Source organism: Morchella importuna, assembly GCF_003444635.1.
Source record: "Morchella importuna strain M04M26 chromosome Unknown Morimp01GS048, whole genome shotgun sequence".
NCBI classification, from domain to species: Eukaryota; Fungi; Ascomycota; class Pezizomycetes; order Pezizales; family Morchellaceae; genus Morchella; species Morchella importuna.
The window spans coordinates 296,436-316,939 of record NW_025763445.1 but is presented as its reverse complement, the minus strand read 5'-3'; the positions used below and the strand labels follow the sequence as shown (position 1 = coordinate 316,939).

The 20,504-nt window shown below is 45.9% G+C and overlaps 4 protein-coding genes across 4 annotated transcripts; 1 reads left to right on the top strand and 3 right to left on the bottom strand.

Moving 5' to 3' along the window:
* Window positions 1–869: 869 nt before the first annotated feature.
* Window positions 870–5,182, bottom strand: LAJ45_10676 (uncharacterized protein; the record flags this gene model as incomplete). Its single annotated transcript, XM_046120193.1, has 8 exons — window positions 870–986; window positions 1,070–1,801; window positions 1,861–2,064; window positions 2,127–2,198; window positions 2,273–2,428; window positions 2,569–3,165; window positions 3,249–4,341; window positions 4,407–5,182. The coding sequence occupies 8 exons, from the start codon at window positions 5,180–5,182 to the stop codon at window positions 870–872; spliced, it is 3,747 nt and encodes a 1,248-aa protein (XP_045966697.1).
* Window positions 5,183–9,427: 4,245 nt separating this feature from the next.
* On the bottom strand, window positions 9,428–11,654 carry LAJ45_10675 (uncharacterized protein; the record flags this gene model as incomplete). Its single annotated transcript, XM_046120192.1, has 7 exons — window positions 9,428–9,499; window positions 9,569–9,990; window positions 10,061–10,292; window positions 10,361–10,429; window positions 10,497–11,072; window positions 11,131–11,191; window positions 11,275–11,654. 7 exons carry the CDS (start codon window positions 11,652–11,654, stop codon window positions 9,428–9,430), a joined length of 1,812 nt encoding a protein of 603 aa, XP_045966696.1.
* Window positions 11,655–14,246: 2,592 nt separating this feature from the next.
* On the top strand, window positions 14,247–17,141 carry LAJ45_10674 (uncharacterized protein; the record flags this gene model as incomplete). The annotated part of the gene is made up of 7 exons (XM_046120191.1): window positions 14,247–14,716; window positions 14,806–15,184; window positions 15,258–16,071; window positions 16,131–16,319; window positions 16,393–16,686; window positions 16,738–16,965; window positions 17,017–17,141. 7 exons carry the CDS (start codon window positions 14,247–14,249, stop codon window positions 17,139–17,141), a joined length of 2,499 nt encoding a protein of 832 aa, XP_045966695.1.
* Window positions 17,142–18,405: 1,264 nt separating this feature from the next.
* LAJ45_10673 (uncharacterized protein) lies at window positions 18,406–19,342 on the bottom strand (the record flags this gene model as incomplete). The annotated part of the gene is made up of 5 exons (XM_046120190.1): window positions 18,406–18,555; window positions 18,625–18,823; window positions 18,882–18,942; window positions 19,015–19,143; window positions 19,291–19,342. The coding sequence occupies 5 exons, from the start codon at window positions 19,340–19,342 to the stop codon at window positions 18,406–18,408; spliced, it is 591 nt and encodes a 196-aa protein (XP_045966694.1).
* Window positions 19,343–20,504: the final 1,162 nt, after the last annotated feature.

Here is a 20,504-nt window from a genome sequence, read left to right as displayed (position 1 = left end):
CTGCCCCTGAGGGGGACGTTTTTAAATTTCTTTGTTTGCTGGCCGGTAGGAGGAATGTCAGGGTCTCTTCACAGCGTCTGCTTCATGTACACACTCTCATATGTTTTGTCTTTCTCTTTTGTTTTCTTCGGCGGTTTGGTAGGGGAGGGGTGTTGTTCACGCCATAGCCTAGGCTCCATGCGATATTCTTGTACCCAGAAATAAATGAAACTATGATTTAAAAAAAAAAAAAAAAAAAAGCGAGCTAGTTATAGGGTCGTTCCGCTGCGGACACCTTTACAAAGGGATTGTCTACATTTCCACATTCTGTACTGACTAATACGTGACAAATCACTTTACGGCAAATGTGCCCAACAACGGCTAATGATTTTATGACAGATTTCTTTTTTCTCTCGTGGACCTGCATGAACGCATATAAATATTGTGACTTTGTACCTGAATGTATCTACATTTAACTCGCCCTCCAAGGGCATAAATAGTCAAGATTAATCTATACCCTACGATCAAAGCCCAGTATAGCCCGGGAACTCAAACCCTTAGAGGGAGAGTTAACTATATATACTAACATGCCACGAACTAACAACCCCCTCCACCCCATGGACCCATTCCAACGGAACCCTTTGCACACATGGCCCTGCCCTCCTCAGCACAAGGAACCCCACAAAGTACTTAATCCTGCATATATATCTTTGCATAATTATGATAACCAAAAAAAACTACATAAACTACCAATTACTCCTATATAACTACATGTAACTCCTGATTATATCAAAAAACGAAACCCCGTGCCTGTCGCGATCAAGGAAGTCAATAATTCAAACACAGTCCAAAAAGAGTTTCCTGGGGTCGGGGGCGGTGTCGGACCTCAGCTACGTATCCAACGATTCGTCCTGGTCGGCAGCCGTACCCTCCTGCAGCTTCTTCAGAAGTGTGTCGAATCGAGTCAGTAAATCAGCAATGCGGAACGGCTTCGATATTGCATCGTCCTACAAGATGCATCCACATTTATTAGCCACCACTACCAAAACTTCTGAAGAGGAGCTGAAAGTCAATAGCCAGCCAGACTTACCATCCCCGCCTCCGTCATCTTCGCGACCTGCTCTGTCCTCGCATTCGCGCTGATGCCCATGATAGGCACATGCCTCTTAATAACGCCCTCTCTCTCCATCTCACGTATTTTGAGCGTCGCCGTGTTCCCATCCATCACAGGCATCTCCATGTCCATTAGGACGATATCAATCCTGATGCCGCCTTCCTGCTTTGTAAACACGGATTCAGCGATGACTTTCAGCGCCTCCTCTCCATTCCCCGCGACATGCGTTATGCACCCCTCTTTACGTAACTGCCGCCGCAGCACCTCCTGGTTGATGAGGTTGTCTTCAACAATGAGTACGTTGTAAGAAACCTGCTCGCGCACCGCCGCTCCCGGATGAAACGGGCGTGGGTAGGTTTTCATGGCTACAACGCCGACCTCACCGGCAGGCGCTGTGGCAATCTCTTCAAACTTTGATATCTTGCGATCGGTAGTGGAACTTGCGCGCGGCGATGGTTGTGGTCTCGGAGATGTTCGCGGGGCATCTGGAAGGCCCACAGAGCGACGGGCACGGATGTAGAATGAGAAAGAGCTGCCGCGGCCTTCCTGGGAGTGGACACCAATCTCGCCACCTTGAATGCGGCAGAGCTGACGGCAGATGAAAAGGCCAAGGCCTGAACCGCCATAGGTAACGTGCGTTCGAGGGACTTGCTCAAAGCGCTTGAAGAGCTTTTTTTGCCATTCTTCGCTGATTCCTATGCCGCTGTCCTATGATAGGAGTTAGGAAATTATGTGGAATTTTGTTAGGTGGATGGGGTAAGAAGTACTTCAACGGTGATAAGGATATAGACCACTTCCCCAGACCCCCAGTCAGCTGTGGGGATATCTTGTAGACGGACCTGGTCGCCGTTGCGGTAGACTACGGTGCCATGGCCGGTAGGCCTCTCCAATGATGCTCCAAGGCGGGTAGTTATCTGGCGCTTGCCGGTCTGGAGAGACGTGAATTTGATGGCGTTGGTAATGAGGTTCATCTAGTACTCAACGCCATTAATCATGCCATCCTTCTATTCTTCCAGAGGGCGATAAATCTTACCAGAATCTGCGAAAATCTTGATGGATCAGCTTTAACCCAGTCTACTGCAAGTTCCTTGTACGAGTCCTCGATCTGACCCACTCCCACTGTATTAGTTCTATGACTTCCACAATACAATATTGCTATAAGGAAGCGTGAAGACGTGCCATGTATTCACATGTAATCCTCTTGACATGCAGCTCCGACTGGAAGATTTTCATAATCTGGCTCACAGTCTCGTGCATTTGCACGTCTACCGGAACCACACTTAGCAGCATCGAATCCAGCTTGCTCAGCGTAAGTACATCGTCGATAATCCGCATCTACTCTCTCCTCTCCAGTCAGCGAATACTCCAACCCCGCTAAAAAAAAACTCTCACCAACGAGAGTCATATTAAAAGATACAAAATACAAAAACAAACATCGATTTAATTCATTATGTCATCATGGTGGCTTTGCAAACCTGGTGCTGAACGCAAACCAAAATTGTTGAAGCGGAATCGATCATCTCCTCCACGTCCAACCCGTGCTCCTTTTCTCCATTGTTCTGGAATTCCATCAGCGCGCTCAGGATCCCATCGGCACATTGGAGCGTCGCCGAAAACGGGTTCCGTAGCTCATGCGAGAACACGTCTATAAAGTTCTCTTGCTGTCGTCTGCGTTCGACCGCTTGTGTGGACAGCTGCCGCTGGTACTCTTCGTTCAGCTTAATGCTTGTGATATCCGCGAGTGTTAGTATGTATCCCATCAATGTTTCCTCCCCGTCTGGGCCTCTGTTTGTCTGGGGAACGACAGAACAGGTGCACCAGTACTTCCAGCCTTGTGGGTTCGAAGGGTCGTAGCCGACTCGAGTCTCCCATTGCATGGACACGCGAGAGTTGACGACATCCCGGAAGTACTGATACACACGGGCGCGGTCCTCTTCGTAGATAGCTTCGCGCCATGCATCAGCGTCACTTCCCTTCGGTAGTGATGTGAGCTGGAAATAGCTATCGTTCCGGAAAAAGATCGACCCATCCGTACTTAGTAGCGCAAGGCCAACAGGGATCGTCTCTGCTATCTAAGTCTTGAGCGTCAGTATCTGGAAATACATATGGTAAAATTAAAACTGTTGGAAAATGCTATAGATGGATGTGCACCCACCCGGGTGAAAAGCAGCTCACTGTCTCTCAGTTCCGCTGTCCTTTTCTCCAACTTTTCCTGCAACTCTATGGCTTGTACCTTTGCAACACGCTCAGTCTCTTCACTTATAGCCTTTGCTATCTCCCCTTTTAGTAGCAAAACCCTTCCGGTCGTGGTCGCAAGCTCCTTCTTCAACATGCTGATCCACAATTTATAGTCCCCGTCGTAAGGTCTCCGTGGATTTAGGCCTAATATCAAAAACCCCTGTGTCGTCGTCTTTGTCGCCTGTATTGGAATGATTACCGCCGAGCTCGGCTTATCCCCAAAACCTCTGTACACGGCATTATCCATCTCCCTTATATCACTAAAGCCCAGATCCTTCAGTACAACGCCCGACATCTCCTTTGCCTCTCTCATCTGCTCTGAAAAATATCCGCGGTTGTCACCCAGGCTACACTCCCTAGGTGCAATATAACCACCCTCCGGGAGACCAGTGTTACCCACAAGCACACAGCTCACCTTCGAGGACGGGCAGAAGCCAGCAGGCGACTGGCCTTCAACCGCCCTATAGAGCAGCACAAAGGGTGAGTCCATATGATTGTCGTCAAACGCTTCGAGAACGAGGGTCCAGAAATCATCTTCATCCAAATCCTTCACAGCACCCAGAAGCTCCCCCATCCGCTGCAGAGTAGCCATACGTCTGGCCGACACAATCTGGCGGGTGTGCTCAAAAGCCTGCTCCAGGACACCCACTGGAGTCCCTTCTTCACCGACTACCGCGCAGACCGAAAAGTCAAAGTAGCATTCTTCAATAAGGTCCCCTCTATGGAGGCAAAACTGTTTTGCCTCTTTGACTGTCCCTTGGCCGCTGTGGTAGGCAGCGTCTAATAGTGGTAGAAAGTAATCTGCGAGTTCTGGCCATCCGCTGCGGAATGTTTTACCAAGCAGCTCTGGATCTTTATTTTGCGCTATCGTGCGCCATTGCTCGTTATATAATATGGTGTAGTCCGAGCCCCAGTAGAACGCAGTTGGATACGGCATAGTCATTATCGAAATCGCAACCAATCGGAGTACTGGCGACCATTCGCTGTAAGGGCCGTAGCTTGTTTTACTCCTGCATTTGTACGCTATCAATATCACCTATAGCAAACACGAGAGGACGGGAATAAGGTCATATACCAGTCTACTTGCCGCAAATTATAATAATGTTGAGAAGTCTGCATAGGCGATATGCCTCGTGTCCAATCCATAAAAGCGTTCGACTGCTGCGATATCTTGAATTTCGACTCCGGAGAAATCGACAACGCCCCAGACATTGGCCCACCAGCGATCAATTGGAAATCCTTAATATTTTTCTCCTCTCCCGGTATTCTCTTTTCATCCTCGCAATCTGAATCCTCTGGCGAGACTGTTATTTCCGTTATGGGCAATTGCTTTCCGTTCTCCTGGCCTTCGTAACCAGGCAAGTTTGAAGCTGCAGAACTATTACTCCTATGTCCATTCGTCATACTGGCCGCCGGTACGGGCGACATGCTCGCGATCTTTGCTTCTTCACCCCCACCCTTCTCCGGCTGTACCATTTTACACCCGTTCACCTCCTTCGCCCAGCGGTCGAGACCCCATTCCAGCACCGGTAAACTCTCCACGGTCACAACCATAATGGACCTCCTCTTGATGATGCCACTGCCCACAGGCACAGCCGTGAACCTCCACTTGCCCGAGGGAAATGATCCCCCGCCGCTGTTCAGGAAGCCTTCGGTCAGGACTGGGGACATGGCTAGTTCGCCCCGGCGCTCTATATCCCGTAGTGCGTCGTTGGCGAAGAGGACGGTACCAGGCTGCGCGGGGGTCGAGTACTCGGCAGGAATGGAAACTATGAAGGTGGGACGGGTATCAATCTTTAGGAAATCAAGAGCATAGGTGCCCAGCTGGGCGGAAAAACATTCGGAGGGCATGATGGCAATGGTGTTGGTGGTGTTGGTGGTGGTGGTGATGGTGGATGAGCGACACGGCGCTCGAGGGGTAGGAAGTGAATCTTGAGTATATCGTTATTTTCTAGTGTGGTAGAATATAGATTGGTATAAAACTTTTCAAGAAAAGATCCAAAGGAACAAGAACGCTTGGTATGTAGATGGTATGATGTGACTGTCACGGTAAGTACAGCACCTACATTTACCACTAGTAGTACCGTAGGGGAGGTTATGATGGTGAACACATGTTCTTAATACCCCCGCTAGAAGGCTAGAGCTTCAGCTTCTAGCGCGAGCCGGAGAACAAATCCGCCGGTGGCCATCGAGGGGAGGTCCAAGCTAGCTGCGCAAGTCCATTCTCTAATAATACCGGTACAACAAATACGGAGAGAGAGACTGTTGGGTGATGCTTTCTCCTTTTCCGTTATTTTTTCAACTCGCTTGTACAGCGGTACTATACACCTAACAGCACGTAGTAACAGTAACAGTAGTGGATTCTGCTCTGACGTCCCGTCTTTTTTTATTCGTTTTTATGCTTATCTCCAGCCCCCGGGCAGATCCGAGGCCTGGGAGAGTTACCTATATATGCACACTCCATGGGTTTATTGATCGAGCCTTGGCAGCTAGGTACATACACTTATGTGCGATCCATTCATGTCATCCCACCTCTGGTTTCTTCTAGTTTGAACTATTCGGTAAAGTAGAGTGCTGAATTGTCCCAGGATCTTGGATCTCGCATAAGCACCCCTGTCTCTTTGACTTGAACTGGGGGTGTAGGTACTCTAGGTAGGCAGAGTTCTCCAGAGAAGGCGGCAGGGGAATTAGAAGAGGTGGTGTCAACAGAGACAACACCAGCCCCATTGTCGGGATGATAGATCAGCTTGCACGGCTGCATTGAAAATCCTGGGAACTCCATCTGGGATCAAATTGCAGGGGTTGCTTCTGCTGACAAACGTCCGATATATGTAGGTATGTAGATTGGGTAATGACATGTACCTACAAAGGTACTACGTACACGTGGGTACGTACTTCACATTATTATTCAGATACCTTCACTCTAACTCAGGCTGTGTTAGGCATGCGACCCGTGGGACTTCCAAAAGGCTGAGCGGTGGTGTGAACTTCCTCTATCGACCCTCCACAGAAGGAATAGAGTAGGCTACTAGTTACATCATGAAATTTCACTGCAATTAGCCTTGCCCGGCAAAAACAAAGGACGAGGTTGAGAGCAGGTTTAAATTTACTTATGATTGTACAGACTCGGAGTTTACCTCACCAAATAAACATCAAGCTGTCTGTCCGTCTGAATAGGGTTAGATACACATCCGAGGAGCCGAACATGAGAAACCAATACTTGTTTACCACGAAAAAAACCAGAAAGTGCAGTTGCTCAGGGCAAGGATTATTTGTATGGAGTGGCAGTGATCTCTCATACAAACTATCCCTGTTTCCGTCGCTTGCATTTTCTGGTTCTTTTCGTGGTAAACGAGTACGTATTGTATGTACGCACCTAAGCTCCAACATAAACAAGTTGCTCCTCTTGATACCTTTTATAGCAGTAGTAGGATGCCGAGAGCACCAACTACATCATACATGTAAGCGCTACGGAACTTTGGGGAGGCGGTAATTAGAACCTGCATATTTGGGATCCTGTCGTCGCCCGAGTGCTCGGATCGGTCGTACTCCACTACATATGTATATGTAGGTACAAGTAGTTTCCGGCCTTCGGCCGGTACTATATGTGTATCAATCAGTCCAATATACAGGCAAGCCGCTTTACGGCTTATTTTCTCTATTTGCCTGGCAGGCAAAGTCCATCACTATATCTAGATCTGCTCTGGTTGATATTTGCCTTTTCTGATATCCCCCATATATCAGTGGATAGGTTAGACAATTTCTGCAGTTCAAGCTGCAAGTATATCCCTTTAATAGCCACCAAGCCGCTAAAATCGAACTACTAATCGACTCCCAGAACCAGTATATAGAAAACCTGTTAACAATCTAACACCACTCAGTACAACTAATACCCTATGTTAATATCTAACACAACATGTTTCAAGTGAAACAAAACCTCTCTCAATGAACTAATCAGAAGTCTATAAAGTACATTGCATATGCAGGTTATAATTATATACTTATTAGATGTATATGTATGTACTTTGCACCCGAGAATCTGAGACCACGTTAATCACAGAAATTAGATATAGAGTAAGTACTTTCCATATGTATGCAAGAGATCCCGGAGAGAGAAAAAAAACATAGCGTTGAGACAGAAGAAAGACACTTAATATCAAGCGGTACAAGCAAATAGCTAATGACTGGTCATGCACGATGTTGTGATTTGATGGTTATCACACATGAGGACAAAGCGGTGATGTACTGAGTAGAAGAATTCTAGAACACATGGGTGCGAATACTGGTATGTATCTACTCTAGCTTGATCTGCCGTATGTTAAGACCAGCTTGACATACATGGAAGTACGCAGCCAGCTTAATGGGCATATGTATAGAGTAGAGTACTACTTACATACATTCCCGTGTGACAACATTGCTGTTGATAAAACAACCTTTGATACTTCTGGGCGCTGTACTTCAGTCATGATCAACGCTAACACCATCCTCTAGTGCCTCGTTGTCCCAGCTGAGACAGAGATCACAGGATATCACTCCATGCAATGGCCGGCTTACTAAGTACTCTCAGACTATTAAATGTTTCCAGAAACGCACTACATGTAGTTAGCTGCTTAATACACAGATTCGAAGGAGGGTATTTGTCCTCCCGGGAGTTCCCGGGTGTTATTAAATAGACAGACTTTCTCTCGCTAGGTACCCCTTTCGAGACGAACTATTACGGCCCTCTTCGATCGATTGTGCTCGACCATCGACCGACTGTATATATATACTAGGCTGATCGGCTGATAGGTATTTATAAAACCTATTTTGTGGGGGAACCCCGCGTGCTCGGCCTCTTCCTAGTATACACAGATTATGGAGTTGAAATTAGCTATTACAGTCGCAACTCGACATGCCGGATTGCCAAGATTTGAAGGATTTCGTACGGGATAGCAAAAGATTTCGGGATAGCAAATTGATTTTGCAGTAAGAAACCCAAAACGCCAGAGGATTTCCTACGGGACAGCAAGAGATCCGGCGTATTGAGATCCGGCATATTGAGTTGCGACTGTAATTCATTCGTCTTAGATGCATGTATTGTTCGACAATAGCAGAGCCTACTAGTTTTCCAGTAGCGTTTTATCCCCCGGCGAACCTAATTCGCACTCCGAAAAACTATTTCACCCACAAGTCAGCGTTTGTGAACTCTCTTACCCCCTTTTGGTAATATCACTAACTTATTTTTGCAGCTACATACATTGATTTTTGCACGTCATTATGGACTGTGGAAACTGGCACAGACAAAGAGCTCTAATCTTAGCAGCAGACAGCTTGCGAATCCAGCATTCGCATTCCCATCATTTCAGCCTAGACAATCGTAGGTCCGCCCCCGACCCCCGGTACCATGACTGCCCCCCCGGCCCCCCACACATCCCAATTAATAATAAAACTATAGCCTATAGCTATATACCTAAAATTACGTACCAATAACTACGTCCTTCCGCCAAATAACCCCCGAAGATCATAGTTAGTATCAAATCCCGGGGAAAAATCCCAACCAATGAAACCCATTCGGATCCTTAGGACACCACTTATTCATACGTATAGTTGTCAACATATTACTATTTGAGAAGCCTTTTAAGCCATAGCGAGTCGAACCCTCACTCTGTGAGCTAATTTCACTCAAAGGTCACCTCCTATATATGACCCTTTCCTAGCACTACCAACTCACCAATGCAGCCAGATTTTTATATCGCTATTATAAAAAAAATTAATAAATTGAAGGGAAAAATGCGTAGACCAAATAAGAGGACTCAACTCCTAGAAGCCAAAGATCAACAAAGTGGATTTTCTCGATCCGCGTGACTACGAGTGATGACTTATGATTTAAATTCAAAACGGGCGCAGGCACCCTGAGTGCATTCCAAAAGGTCTAGATTGTAATATAGAAATTTAATCTTGATGCTAAAATAAACATTTCTAATTCATTGATCCATGAATCTAGATTGATTACATATATTATATAGGAAAATGAAACTCCTGTGACAGTTTTAATGTAACAAGTCACGGGCCCTCGGCCAGGTAATACAAATAAAAAACACATGTCTTATGATCGGATCAACTAGCGGTTCTTTTCAACTTCAGAGTCCACCAATTTGACAGCCTCTCAGCTATTCCACTCTTCGCCCACTAAGCAATTCTGTCAGCAATATGCACACAAGCAACCAATACATATATATAACTCGAGAACCACCGTACCTCATAGGCGACTACACTGCTGCCACTGCTATAAATAGCCATTCCTCGCAGTGTTATTTCATCAACTGGAATCTCCCGTCGCGCCAGTCCCATCGTCGGCATCACCTTCGAAACCACCATCCAGTACAGCACCCCGAATCCAAGGACACCAGTCCCAATTGCGGGAGCAGTCGTAGATGGGATACGCACCGGATCTGTAGACGGCCACCACCTTAAGATAATGACGAAAAGATTAAGAAGAATATAGAAACTAATGAGGGAGTAGAGTGTTTTCCGTCCTACTATGATGAAACTCCATTCGAGCTGGCCAACAGCGAGTACTACAAGACCGATTGAGACGAATATTCCAATCCAGGTATGGGCATAAGTCCAGAGGATACTGAGGAGATTGTATGCTTCATCGTCGCCACTATAGTTGGGAGCTTTAGAAGTGCGGTTAGCTCCCATGTACACACATGTGGGACTAACAAGGCCGGGATATCGAGAACTCACTAACAATAATCACGAGAACGCTGAAGATCCAATGCAGAGTCAGCGCACCAACAGGCGTACCGTAATATGGATGCTCTCTTTCCCAATACTTTGAGAAAGGGAGGATCCGCCGCTTTGCGATCTCCCGTTTTACTCTTGCAGTGGTATATGTATTTGCAACGACGTTTCCTAAAGCCGAGAACGCTATAAGAACCGGAAGTCCCCGAGTCACGAATGAACTATCCCCGAAAACCTAGCATCAAATATTGTTAATGAGTGAGGGGGCCGGGTATATAGATAGTTAGGGTCTCGGGCGCGTACCCTTTTGAAGAATTTTGCGGCAACTGAGATCCCCACTGTTTCCAACTCATCAGAGCCCAATGCTGAGAACTAGTTTTTAATGGCGTTAGTGATTACTCGGGACTGATCTTCAACCCTCAATGAATTGGGCTCATACATAAGCAACATTTGCCAGCACGTAAAGCACAGTGACCAAGGTGAAAGAAAACAGCGCCGCCCTTTTGAATGTCTTAGCCACATTCCCCCCAGGTCGCTTCACTTCCGCTAGGACGTAATTCGCATTTTCCCAGCCTTCGTAAGCAAATAGCACGCTCAACATCGCACTCGCATAAGAATAAGGGTTCCGGCTCGGGTCCTTGAACGCGTCCACAAGGTTTTCGTGACCATAAGGTGTTCCATCTTCCGAATTATCTCGTCCTCCTCCTGCTAGACACACGAAACCAGTAACTACAACAAAGAGCAGCAGCGTAATTTTATAGGCGGCCAAGGCGTTGCTCACGAAGATTCCCATCTCGCGGGAAAATAAATGCAACAGGCAAACGAAGGTGATGCAGACAAGGGCTATGAATTGTTGCAGGCGGAAATCGGGGTTTGTATCATGATCTCCATTGAATGCTATAAGCATACCTTTTGCAAATGCAATTGTGTTGGCGGCGTTATTACAGAGGAGAACAAAAAAGATGGAAAATACGACGCTGAAAAAATAACGAATGTTGGGGTAGCATCGTTCGAGCTATCGAGGAGCTATTAGCTTTGAAATTGATTGCCCCAATAACGGTGGTGTTTTATACGTAAACTAATTCGCCGCCGTTTTCGGGGTATCTGATACCTAACTCGAGGTACAGTAGAAGACTAATATATTTGAATAAAAGCCATTAGTATTATAAATCAAAGAAAGAGGCCTTAGAGACTTAGTATCTCAGTGTAAAACTAACCCACTAAGCGTCATCATTCCTCCGGCAACCCAAAGGAACAGCGCTCCACCCTTTGAGTTCGTCTTCTTCAATATATCCGACGGCTTTGAAAATATGCCTGTCCCTATCATTCTATTAATGATTAGAGACGACGTGGATATGTAACCCAGCATCCGCTTTTCAGGCCTTGGTCTTAGTATATCGGTATTGGGTGCATTCTCATCGACACTGCTCCCAACCCGCGGAGGAGCGTGTGACCTGATTGGTGTGATGACTGAATCCACAAGATTATCGCCCAGTTCAACCCGACCTACTGGTGTTGGTGGTGGTGGTGTTCTCTGTTCGTAGACAGAGGGGAAATCTCTATCATGTTGAGATGGAGGTGGGACGGCAAACGACATCCTCAGAAGGTATCAATAAGCTAGCTACTGTCACTTAGGATGATGATGTTTGATGGGCTTCGTTTATTGCAGGTCAGCAGTGTGGCATTGGGGTTTTTGTAAGAAATTAAGCCTTGATACACATACAAGAAAATTCGGAGCAGAGACTCATATTAGCCATGCATATATCAGCACAGCTCATTAGATTGGTATGATTTAAAGTACGTACCGCGCGCCCTATTTACAGCCTTAGATAAAGTAAAATAATTGTCTATGTATAGGCCAAGCTGAGTTCGTACGAAGCCTCGATGATCAAAGCGCCCCAACCCCGCCAGTATTTCCTTCAACGACATCCAACCAGATTTCTCTGTGTGGTCGATTCGCACTAGATTAAGGCTTCGTGAATATTTTGAATGAGTGATTCTTATCCATGTCCGGTACACATAACCTCATACCCACTACGCTCAACTGTCCAGTCTCGGGCTAGACGGGACTGAATCGTGCAGTCTACTTACCTTGCACTAGTCCACAGTCTGCCTGCAGTCTGACTATGGATTGCATGATTGACCCTCGGGGCTGGATTGGGGCGTTACCTAAGTCGCGTTCTTGCTAGGTTGAGGCGGCCTCAACCTGGAGCTCATAGACAATATGTATCATCACAGTCAAAGAGAACTAAATTAATACCAGAATAGTTCTATATTATATTCTTTCACCTTCATGAGGATGGAAATCTATTTAATTACCATAAACATCATAATAAACAATACCACTAAACTCTTTTAGGCGATATGCAGTCCATAGTCCTTGCAATCCGTCCTCCCTTTGGACGGACTGGCTTGGCTGGAAAACCGCAGTCCACTACAGTCCATGCAGTCCGTCCTGACCGTCCACCGTCCTGGCTTGGCATAGTCGACCACAATTGACTACAGTCAAACTAGACGATTGGCGGCGTTGCTCATACCTAGCTAGCATAAGAATTTTTGAGGCCTGTTTCCATCGAGCTTCCTACACATCGTCTTAGGAAAAACCCGTCATGCAGCCAAGAAACGTTCGTATTCCAATTGAATGAGACCTAATTAGCTTCTTAGCGAGGCTGTGTAACACGAACTTATCTGTGTACAACGTGGGGTTTCACGAACCTTCTCTGAATATCGGAACTTCCCAAGCCTTGAGTATGTACCTACATGTACGTATGTACACCTCTATATGTAGGGTACAATTCTCATCTGCCACGAATAACGATTAACTATCACCGCCTCTTAGTATAGTCTATTAAATAAAATATATAAAGTTAATATCAACCTCAAACTCTAGCTAGACCTCAATGTAGAGCCACTGCTGCCTTGTTGATGCTGATTTAGTACATATGTGATAAAGCTGTAGCCTTGTTTGATCATACGACGAATTCTGATCTATTGATATAGGTATTTACTTTTTTTCTCCTGATAGGCCTAGGTTGAAGCAGTTGAATTCCCGGGTAACTGATGAATATTTAGAATTATTTGATTCGATAATTCTGCAGCACGCAAATATGGTGTATAGGCCTACACCGAGTCCTTATTCAAGTACCTATTAGGACTGGGAAAAGACGCCCACAGACAGCCACATCCTAATCGGCGAACGTAATGCATTCTGACGGTTTTTGTCGACACCCCTCCATAAGTTAATTTCCGTAAAGAACTGTTATCGTGATCTCATCGAGTGTAATCGATCCAATAGAGAGTCCTGCAGTATGAGCAGGTAGCACTGTATATATCCGAGAGAGACGTGCACGTGGAAAGATGGCAGGAGCCAACCATCTGGAAAATCTGTTCGCAAGCTGTAGGTATATATTGGGGGCATGGATCAGTTTCCCACAGGCCAAAATCTAGCATGGCAAAGTTATGTAAGTACTTTGAAATCGATCCTGGATAGCAATTTCTCCAGTAGATTGGGGTCCGGCATCGTTGGGACCATACTGATCATGTATGTGATATCATAGAGAGCCAGGTTTGTTGTGGCTGAGCCTTTCCGTGTACTAAATGTAGTACGTAGGTACATATACGTACATTATCAGTGTTTATTCGAAGGCAAACCCAAGCTATAGGATCGGGACAGAAACTGACCTAGGCACATACGTAATATGTGAGCCTGAAGGAGTTATTTGAGTAGCCACTTAGAAGGCTCATTCTCAGTCCCCGCGGTTCGGTGCGAAGCGACTAAAGGTAGTAGTGGATGATAAGGAGCCTAAGACGTAAGTAGACCATATGTGCGATATGACTTTTTGTCCGATAGATAGAGTAGAGTACCAGCATATGCGTGGCATTGCAAGGCTAAAGACCTAGAAGATCACAAACACACATTTATAAATTTAATTACCCTGTACCTCTAGCCCTTAACCCCAACGTCGGACGTCCATCTCACATAGTGAAATAATCAAGGTAAATGTAATGTTAGTTTGTACGTCTGCTATTGGTTCGTTTGAAGGTGATCAATCAAGACTGTCTGATCACCCACACGTCGCCAGGCTTCATTAACACTGCTAGCTTCGGCCAGGCGTAACTTGTATATACATACATACCATCTGAATCGATACCTAAGATTTCTTACCGAAGTTGTTCCTTCTGCGCTCCTATGTCCTCTAGCTTTCATGAAGATCTTGGCCTAGGCCTCACTGAGCACCTTCCTGCCCTGACTCTTCTTACCAAAATCCAAAAAACCTACTTCTATTCCGTAATATATGCCCCAACATTATATCTCATACTCGGTAATGAGCTTTCTTCTCTTAGCAACTTAATCCAGGATGTCGTTGCCGAATCTCTTGAAGGGCGATTTTCTATGTCCACCATCTTCCGCGATGACAACAAGCGTGCTGCACAGAGGGCTGTTCAGCTGGTATTCAACGGGATGGATTATAGCCTAGAGGGACTTGAAGGAACCTTACGAGGATTAAAGGCGGACAGATGCGCATCTGAAGAGGCATGGAGGTTATGGGGTAAGGAGGTGAGGGATAATGGGGGGGAGGCAGGTTTGCTAAGGGCGCTGAAGGCGGTGAAATATCATAATTGGGTAATTTCAGTAGTGATTAAGAGAGCTCTTAAAAGGTTAGTTTTCTCTCTGTCTGTGAACAACTAGTACTTGTAGTGGTAGATGCCGGTAGGAGCACTCAAGTGTTAATGAGACAGATATATAGAAACGAAATAGAGGCACTCCATGAGACCGCCCCTCTAACCCGAGAATATCTCTACAAGCTCTTCACCGAGCTTCTCTCATCCACAGGTGCCAACAGATTCCCCTACAAATTAATCGCCAAATTCATGACGAGTGCGTCGGCCTCCCTCTCTGGCCAAGTCTTCCCAACGGAGGTATCTATAGAAAAGGTACTTAAGATCTCGATGTATTGGACATTTAAGGCTGCATCGAGCATAAGAGACCACACACGCAGCTCGAAAACTCTCTCGGGTGAAGATGCTATTGCCCTTTCCAAGGCGTTTTGGGTTTTTGAAATGTGTAGAGACTATGTAGGCGCGGATATTAAAGAATTTGAGGCGGTTATGGCAATTATTGCGAATGTATGTATGATGAAAACACATCCTTTGACTCCTTTAAACATTTTGTTCTGATTCTCGCCGGCCTGGATTATAGGAGCTTGCATTTGCCGCGAAGGCACTTCTTGAGTCAGAAATTGGCTTCCCACCTTTCGAGTTACTCCCCGAAACTGGCGACTTTCAAATATGGCTGAGCGAAGAAGAATATATAGTTGACGCCGAGGCCGAGATGGTCAGCCATCCTCAACCACCAGAAACGCCTGTTCAAGAATCATCACCCTCTTTTGAGAATGGGGTATCGATGAGTGATACCGTAGCGCATCCAAATACATATAATACCTATGAAGCGCATGATGACTTGTCTCAGTCAAGTGGAAGTAGCCACAATTATGCCGAGTCTGGTATCGACTGCAGAGATAATAACAACAATGCACCCGGGCAGTGGAGACAAGAGGCATCACCTAAATCACCGGAGTCAATATCAAGCTTGCGACGCAGTCAAAGCCATAGTCGACCCGGGACTTTGAATGGAAACTCTTCACCCTCGCTTCATGGGTTCAATAGGCATTCCATAGCGTCGGAACATGTACGGGAAACTAAACCACTTTTGCCTGATCAAAGGCGAGGCAATACACCTGTTCTTCGTAAACAGGTTAACTACCAGAAGCCCAACGAAAGATCTGCTTCAAACTCGGAATTTCTTCCAGAAGCAGTGATGGCAGCAATACCACATTATGGGGCGAGGACGGAAGAGGAAGAGATCATGAACAGGCGTTTGTTGGCATCAAAATCTTACACATTGCAAGACGCAAGGTGGGACGAATGTGTGGTGAGAGTCTTTAGGGCGAGAGGTACTGGAGAGTTGAGGGTATTGACCCTGTGGGACGACAAGCAGGCGGGGACTCTATTTAGTATGTATACCTTTATACATGTGTTGAGAGCGAAATTTTGACTATTGTTGCGCGAACAGTTAATCCAGAAGAGGCTGAATTAGTGCCAGAATACGGCTATCATATGCAGACAAATATTCCGGTAATTTTTATGCGAAAGACGACGGAATGGGGGTCCTCCCTCCAGCTGGGAAAACAGACAAAATCTATAAGAAACAGGGCGACGCCGAACAGAGAGAATACGTATTTTAAATTTACGAACATCGAAGGTGCGTAAGATGTCTAGCGGTCCAGATTTCTGCACCCAAGAAGGACCGCTGCATGACATGCTAACCTCTCCAGATATGTTCTATTTCCAGTGTGCCTTCCTTGGCGAGACCGTTCTCGCTGATATTCGAACCGTTAGTGCTGTCCGCTACAACAAATATGGTATTTTTGAGGGTACGACAAGCACAAACTTTTGTCGCGTGCAAATCTGGAGAGAAGTAGAATGCAGCAACCTGATGCGTTCCAGTACTTCATCGCCTGATGGATCCTCAATGGCAAATTACAAAGGAAGGTTGAAAGGATGGATGTTGAGACCAAAGTCGTCAAGGATCGTGGTATTTTTGGGCCGTGAGCTACTGAGTGTTTTTAGTGCGTACCTTATCATATACGGATATATGAGTATTGACTAACAGAGGCTAGTAACGGATGATATAACGATTGATGAGAGTAGTGCCAACAGTCTTACGGTAAAGATAAAACCAATATCATATGGAACATTTGGAGGGCGAAAATACGTTAAGGCACGCATAGCTGGTAACCGAGATCTTCCCGGTGGTATCAGACTTGATAGATGGGGGATGTTGATTGAGGACGAAGACGAATTTGATGATTTGAAGTGGCTTGAAATTGAGTTCGAATCATCCACTGGTATTTAATACGCCACGATCTCCTATGATGAATAGTTCTAACAGCGGGTAGGAATGAAGGTGTTTACGGATAATTTTAAGAGAGAGTTGCAGATAAGGCGGAAAGAAAGGATGGAAGTTGATGAATTGAAGAAAAAAGCGGCGAGTAATGTCAGGAGTTTAGGAAACGGCTCGTAGTGTACTCCACCGTGACCTGGTTTCTTTCTGGTTATGTTGTTTTGCATGGCGTGATGGAGTCATTTTTTGTTTTGTTTTGGTGGTCATTGGAGTCGTTTATTTAATTAATCCTGTACAGTGGTAGATGGAACGCCGCCATTTTGAGTGGTCGGTAATCATGTAAGATCACTCGGTTTAATGAAGCGGTGCACTGCATCCAATATACACGTGGTGTGAAGCAGAGCTAGAAAAAAATAAAATAGAGAACGCATGACTTAAGTACGGGAGAGAAAGGGTAGCTATAATACTGGTAGTACAAGTACCTAAATCCTGAGAAGAGCTGGTCCTGGTAGTGCTAGCTGACCATGGAGGGGAGGATTGGAGACGGCTTGGCACAGGATTAGGAGATTAAGGATGTGTGGCCTTAGCCACGAACCAGTAGTCACGGTGCCAAGCCGTCCCCATCTTACAATCAATCTGAAGGATGTTGTGGAAACCATACTAGTCAACGAGCTCGAGCAGGTATTCTCGGATAGGAGCCTCGCTAAAATTGCTGAGAACAGACTAACGGTGTGATTGGATTTCTATTGTCTCACTTTACGAGGGCGCTGTTGCAAGATTGAATCATGTAATATCACTCGACCAACCAGGCTTCGGTAATTAGTGTCCATACAAAAGTGAATTTCCCCTGGCTATTGGGAGGTCTCTCAAAATGAAGTGTATCAAGCTTTACCGGGATTGAAACAAGGATAGAGAGCCTAGCTGTTTTAGGGAAAGACTTGGATCTAATTCGAGGTTGGTTGGGGGAGTCGCTGGAAGAAATCATACATAGGATCCACCATAGTCATTCTTTTCGTAAATGGGTATGTAGCGAGTTTAAGCTATTTACTGCTCTTACCACCGTTTTCGCCCACAAAATTAATCCCTTAACATTCCAGCACCAGGCATCGATTATCATAGTGAACATTAGTTGTTATTCATCTGGTAGTGAGTTATTCATCTGGTAGAGAGGTTGTTATTCTGATGTGGCGATTCCCCTATCTGTTTCACACTCACATGGAGGCACTATACACAGACAAAACATTTTCCTCAATGAATGTGTTCGGGATTTTCTTGGTGACAAAATCAACTCCCAAAACTAAATATAATATCACAACAGAGCGCCTTCATATCCGATATCCAAAAAAATACCCCAACTAGTAAACAATGGAGAGAGATAAGAAAGCTTTAGTCTAAACAAGAGCAATCAAAATCCACTAGCTCATCCATGCCATTAGTGTTTAGTTTAGTTGTTCTTCTTCTTTCCTGAAGATGCCGGTGCCTCCTTCTTCTGCGCAACCAGTACGACAGCGGGCCAATGCTCCTTCGATGTCAAATCTTCCGATCGGCCCCATTCGAGGTTGCCAAGAACTGGCATTTCTAGCTCGTCATCCGCCTATTCACACTACGTTAATATAGGACTCAATAGTAAGGAGAAAGTGGGGAAGTGGGGGGGATAGTGTACCTTCTTCTTGAACTGCTTATGGATTGCGGCCAGCACATCATAAACACTAACGCCAAGGGCGGAGGCGGCACTCGCACGGGCAGTTACGTGCAAGCCCATGGGGAAGTAGACATCTAATAGCTTGACTTTGGGGCTAGAAATAGGAATTTGCTTGAGTTGTTTCCAGTCGTCTAGGTGAGAGGGGTGGGTATTTATTTTCCTTTGTATTTTATTAGTCTGACATTCATGGGTAGAATATTGGATGAAGGGAAAAATACCAGTTTAGTTTAGAGATTTCTTTTGCTAGTTTCAATTCTCCTTCTGCACCGATAAGTTCCTCTGTAGATTGGTTGGCTGTATTAGTCTCGTGGCAAACTACTCATACAATAAGGTGTTTGGAAGTAGACATACTCAAATCAGCAGGCTTATATACATCCGTTACAGATGAACTGCCTCGACGATGACCCTTTGCTTTTGGCGAAGTGGGCATTTCGGCCTCGGTTTGAGCTGGCGGGATAGCTGATTCGGTGGAGGCCATAACTATTTCTTTGATCAAAAAAAATGTTGCTACGAGATGTAGATGTTGGAATGCAATGAAATGGATGGATGTGAAAGAGAATGAGGAATTAGAAAAAAAGGGTGGGAGGAGAAGGGGGTAAGTAAGTAAATAGAGGTCGCGATTGATACCCGTCTTCCGAGAGGATGGAGGTCTGCCCACTCTCTCTCCCACGCCATTCATGATGAAGCTGCTACTATTGTACATCTGCAGTGAATAACATGTTATGATAATTATGATAATATACCGCATCCGGCCTAGCGCGGGGCATCGCTCCACATCCAGTTTCCACACACCACCCAGTGGCACCCACACACCAGTGACACCACCGCCCAGAGAGCACACCACCTTCACAACCCTGGTCGTGTGACAAAATGCGGGGTAAAAGGCGCTAAAACCCCCAAGCTCGACTCTGGGCGCCGCAACCCGCCTTTCTGGAACGGAATGTCATGAGTGACCGGTACGCTAGCCTGTGTACAGTAGAGCACTGCTGCACTGGGGCGAACTGACTGCCTAGACAACTTTGAGCACCCACAAAGTCTATCGATCGCTAGTAAGTGAAACCTGGAGCCGCTGAGTACAGACTGGGAAAAGAAACGGTTTGTGTGGGGAAGAAGAAGACAGAGGAGGAGCCATCTGTGTAACGTCATGGGACCGGAATTGGTAAATTTAGCGGCAATTGAAAGCGACTACCACCCACCACCTCCATCATCACCTTGAGGGAGCTCACCCCAGGAACGCGTGTTGTCGTAACCACACCACCTACGACCACCACCCCCAACTCAGGCTGTTAAGTTTCAAAGAGAACAGTTCTCTTAACAGCTCTGTTAGAAGGTCATAACTACTCTACGATTACAAAGGAATTCTACTCCTAAGAGTAGTTAGTGTGTGCACTTTATGGGTGAGATTCGTAGAGCCAAAATCAAAATAATGGTGCCCTCGTGAGCTAGTACTTTACTTAGGTAAGGCTGAATTCCTTGACTGCTGCAGCAGCAGCTCTATCTGTGGATGATGATGTCGCGATCGTCAGTTAATCAGCCAAATTCCAGCCATCCATACGGCCCCGTCCGTATTTCTCACCGCGGCATGTTGCTCTCTGTCCTTCATCTTTGAAGTTGTGAACCCCATGCCCAGCAAGCCATCTTGCCAAACTGTTGCTCATGACGCTGCTGCAGCCATTGACAATCATAGGAAAGCCTCCGAGATGTCCTCAATCGGAGTTTTGACCGAAATCTATCAGCAGCAGGCTTCATAAAGAAAGGACCGTGCCCGGTTTGTATTTACTTGGACTCGCATTTGGGTCTTAAATAACTTTCAGTTACGGGAGCTTTAATGTGTTCAAGAC